Here is a 3,865-nt window from a genome sequence, read left to right as displayed (position 1 = left end):
CATCGCCGGCGACTGCTGCGCCGTCTCAGCCCCTCGCGTGGCGTGGCACAGTGCCTTCGCGACCTAGTGGCCATGCAGTGGGCCGACGCGGCCGGGGAGTCGGTGCCCGAGGGACCCGATGGCGGGGGCCCTTGGCTGGAGGATGAGCCGGGGAGGGGAGCCCAGGTGGAGAACGAGAGGGTGAGGGGCCTGGAGACAGGCGACTGGGGAGGGGCTTCGAAAGAAGGAAGTATTTGCAGGGGGGCCCATATGGAAAAGGAGTGGGTAAGAGCACTGGAAACCAGAGACTGGGGCGGGGCTCAGCTCGAAGGTGAGAAGGGGAGGGCCCTGCAGATCAGAGATTGGAGAGGGGGCCAGTTGGAGAATCAGAAGCCGAGGGGACTGGAAGGAGGTGTCTTGAGAGGGTCGCAGTTGGAGAAAGGGCACCTGAAAGGGCCAGAGATTAGAGACTGGAGGGGGCCCCAGTTGGAGGGTGAGAAAGATTGGGGACTGGAAGGTTATGTCTGGAGGGGGGCCCGATTGGAGGACCAGGCGCTACGAGGATTGGAAGGATATACCTGGAGGGGGGCCCAGTTGGAGGATCGCAGTAGGGCGCTGGAGACCACCGACCTGAGAGGGACCCAGTTTGACTATGAGAGGGTCAGGAGTCTTGAAGGAAGCCCCTGGAGGGGGGCGCAGCTGCACGATGAAAAGGCAGGGGGACTGAGAACTGCAGAATGGAAGGGGCCACAGTCAGAAGTAGAGAAGGGGAGGGGGCTGGAGGTCAGAAACTTGAGGGGGATCTCCTTGGAGAAGTCCCTGGAGTTGGCCCCTGAGAACGGAGACCAAAAGGGACCCCAGTGGGAAGATGAGAGGAGGAGAGGGTCAGAGATTGCAGAGGAGAGGGGAGCGAGGGTGGGAGCCAAAAGAAGAAGGGGCCTGGAGGATATCGTTTTGGTCCAGCTGGGAGACACGAGGGTCACAGGCGTGGAGAATGGAGATGGAGGGGGAGCCCGGTCTGTGGGCCCCAAGAGCCGAGCTGGACGAGGGATGGAGTGGGGAGACGCGGGAGGGCGGTGTCTAGGGCTGGGGAATGGAGTCGTGTGTGGCACAGCGGTGGGAACTGTATTGGAAGGCAACCCAGAATGGGCAGTGGTGAGGAGCGAACACCTGGCTGCAGGTGACGGCCTGCAGGAAGGAGGCGAAGATGGCCCCAGGGAACCAAAGAGGCTTTGCCGGCCCCCAGGAGAGGACGAGGTGGACTGGGAACCCCTGGCCAAATTCCGAGCAGCCTGTGGGCCAGAGCTGGCAGACCTGGTGGCTGAGGAGTTGGCCTTTGCTAGGCAGCATGGGACCCGGGGTTTCCACTGGACCGGAGCTGGTTTTGCTCTTAAGGACGGCACCTCGGACTTCTTCCTGGATGGGGCCCTGACACGCTGCAGCTGCTCAATCCATGCCGCCCGCCGTCTGCCCTGCAGACACCTCTTTGCGGCGCGCCTCCTCACTGGGGCAGCCTTATTCCACATGGACCTGCTCAGGGATTGCTGGGGGAGAGCCCCGGAGCCCTGACCCTTCATGCCTCTGCCCACCACCCTCCACCGGGAGGGTCGGAGGGCATTCTTCGATCCCAAAGATAATAGGGCTGAGGCCAAGGAGACCACTCCAGTCCCCCTGGCCACCTCCTGGGTCATCCAGGGACCTCCTCATGGCAGTTTGCCTCTCTGGGTCCAAGGACAAGCTGACAGTGGTCTCTGAGGTCCTGGAGCCACAGCTGGGGAAGGTGTTGATGGCCAGGGCGGATTCTGAGGGCTTCCCTCTGGAGAGGAAGCATGTGCTGAGAGGTGTAGACAGGGTCAGGCTGGGGCAGAAGGAAGGAAAAGGGCAGAGCTGGGGGGAGGGGGAGGAAGCGATGATACGGGGAGTGTCTGGCAAGAGTAGACTGGCCAATCTAGGGAGTGCAGGGGGAGACGGGGAAAGGGAGAAAGTACAGAAGACAGACGAAGGAGAGGAGATAAACGAGAAAAGATGGAAAGGGGAGCCGGAAGTGGAGGAGAGAGGACAGAAATGAAGAGACAGAAATGAAGACATGAGGAAAAGCTGGGGGAAGCAGGAGAGGAAGGGACAGGATGTAGGAGGGGGAAGAAAAATCAGAGATAAGACAAAGGAGATGTGTAGGAGATGGGTAGAGAAGAAATGGAAGGGGTGTGGTTTTGGTTTTTCTCCAAGACCTGGAGACATCGACCCCCTTCGCCTTCTGAAGAGAGAGGGAGGGGGGGCACTGGGGATTGGGAGAGTCTCCAGCAGGGGAGGGGAATTGTTTGGACTATTGTGCTTCAGAATTGGAATAAAACAATCTTATTTTGGTTTCTGTGATAAGTTCTTGGCTTCTGGGGTTGGTTGGGAGTCCCAGATCCAGGGAACAGTTGAGATGGTCCAGCGTTCCTTCATTCTTTCTACCAACAAGGCCTCCTGGGGCCAGATGGGTAGAGGAGCCTCCATGAATTCATCTCCATTTTAACTCAAGCTGCTTCCTCTATCATCTGGACCAGTACGTCCCAGCGGCAACTTCTTGACATGAGTCAATTCCACCTTCAAATGACTGACTCATGCCAAATGTCCTGGCCACAGAATAGGTATGTAACCCAGTCCTGGTCAACGAGTCTGCGCAGGTTGAGGTGGGAGGCTTCTTTTTTTTATTTTTGTATTTTTGTAGAGACAGGGTCTTGCTATGTTGCTCAGGCTGGTCTTGAACTCTTCAGCTTAAGCAATCCTCCTGCCACAGCCTCCCAAAGTGCTGGGATTACAGGTGTGAGCCACTGTGCTCAGAACTAGGAGGCTTTTTTTTTTTTTTTTTTTTTGATAGGTCTTGCTCATTCCCAGACTGGAATGCAGTGGCACGTTCCCGGCTCACTGCAACCTCCACCTCCCAGGTTCAAGCGATTTTCATGCCTCAGCCACCCAAGTAGCTGGGATTACAGGTGTGTGCCATCCCACCTGGCGAATTTTTGTATTTTTAGTAGAGACGGGGTTTCACCATGTTGGCCAGGCTGGTCTGAAACTCCTGACCTCAGGTGATCTGCTCGCCTCAGCCTCCTAAAGTGCTGGAACCACAAGCGTAAGCCACTGCGCCTGGCCTAGGAGGCTTCTAATAAAGATTCTCTCACTCCTAAGAAGGCCTAGAGACATGATCAGGCCTAGACCTGCTGATGGTTACCTTGGTAGGGTGTGACAATGAAGTCCACACTGAGGATGACAGAGCTGAGATGAAGAAAATCGGGATCTTTGCTTGGCTTAGTTGAGTCTCTGGAGTCTGCTCTACCATGGGGCTTCTTAAGTAAAATATATCTTTTTTTGTTTTTTTTTTTTTTTTTGAGACGGAGTCTCGCTCTGTTGCTCGGACTGGAGTGCAGTGGCCGGATCTCAGCTCACTGCAAGCTCCGCCTCCCGGGTTTACGCCATTCTCCTGCCTCAGCCTCCGGAGTAGCTGGGACTACAGGCGCCCGCCACCTCGCCCGGCTAGTTTTTTGTATTTTTTAGTAGAGACGGGGTTTCACCATGTTAGCCAGGATGGTCTCGATCTCCTGACCTCGTGATCCGCCCATCTCGGCCTCCCAAAGTGCTGGGATTACAGGCTTGAGCCACCGCGCCTGGCCAATATGTCTTTTTTGTTAGAGACAGGGTCTTCCGCTGGCCCAGACTGGAGTGCAGTGGCACAAACATAGCTCTCTGCAGCCTTCCAACTCTTGGGCTCAAGGAATCCTCCGGCTCTGCCTCCTGAGTAACTAGAACTATAGGCTCATGCTACCACCTAGCTAATTTCTCTTTCTCTTTCTTTCTTTTTTTTTTTTTTTTTAATGTTACTTGGGCTATTCTCAAACTCTTGACC

At 56.0% G+C, this 3,865-nt stretch overlaps 1 protein-coding gene across 1 annotated transcript in view; it reads left to right on the top strand.

The window, feature by feature from the left end:
- Positions 1-2,344, top strand: part of LOC105514893 (chromosome unknown open reading frame, human C19orf68) — a 28,715-nt gene extending 26,371 nt beyond the window's left edge. The window contains exon 4 of the mRNA XM_011946547.1: positions 2-2,344. Within this exon, the coding sequence (XP_011801937.1) occupies positions 2-1,548 (1,547 nt within the window). The 3' untranslated portion in view covers positions 1,549-2,344. The remainder of the gene's footprint in view (position 1) is intronic.
- Positions 2,345-3,865: the final 1,521 nt, after the last annotated feature.

This window comes from Colobus angolensis, unplaced genomic scaffold, assembly GCF_000951035.1.
Source record: "Colobus angolensis palliatus isolate OR3802 unplaced genomic scaffold, Cang.pa_1.0 Scaffold25, whole genome shotgun sequence".
Taxonomy (NCBI): Eukaryota; Metazoa; Chordata; class Mammalia; order Primates; family Cercopithecidae; genus Colobus; species Colobus angolensis.
Note: the sequence above shows the minus strand (reverse complement) of the source record. Positions and strands in the feature narration are given on the sequence as shown.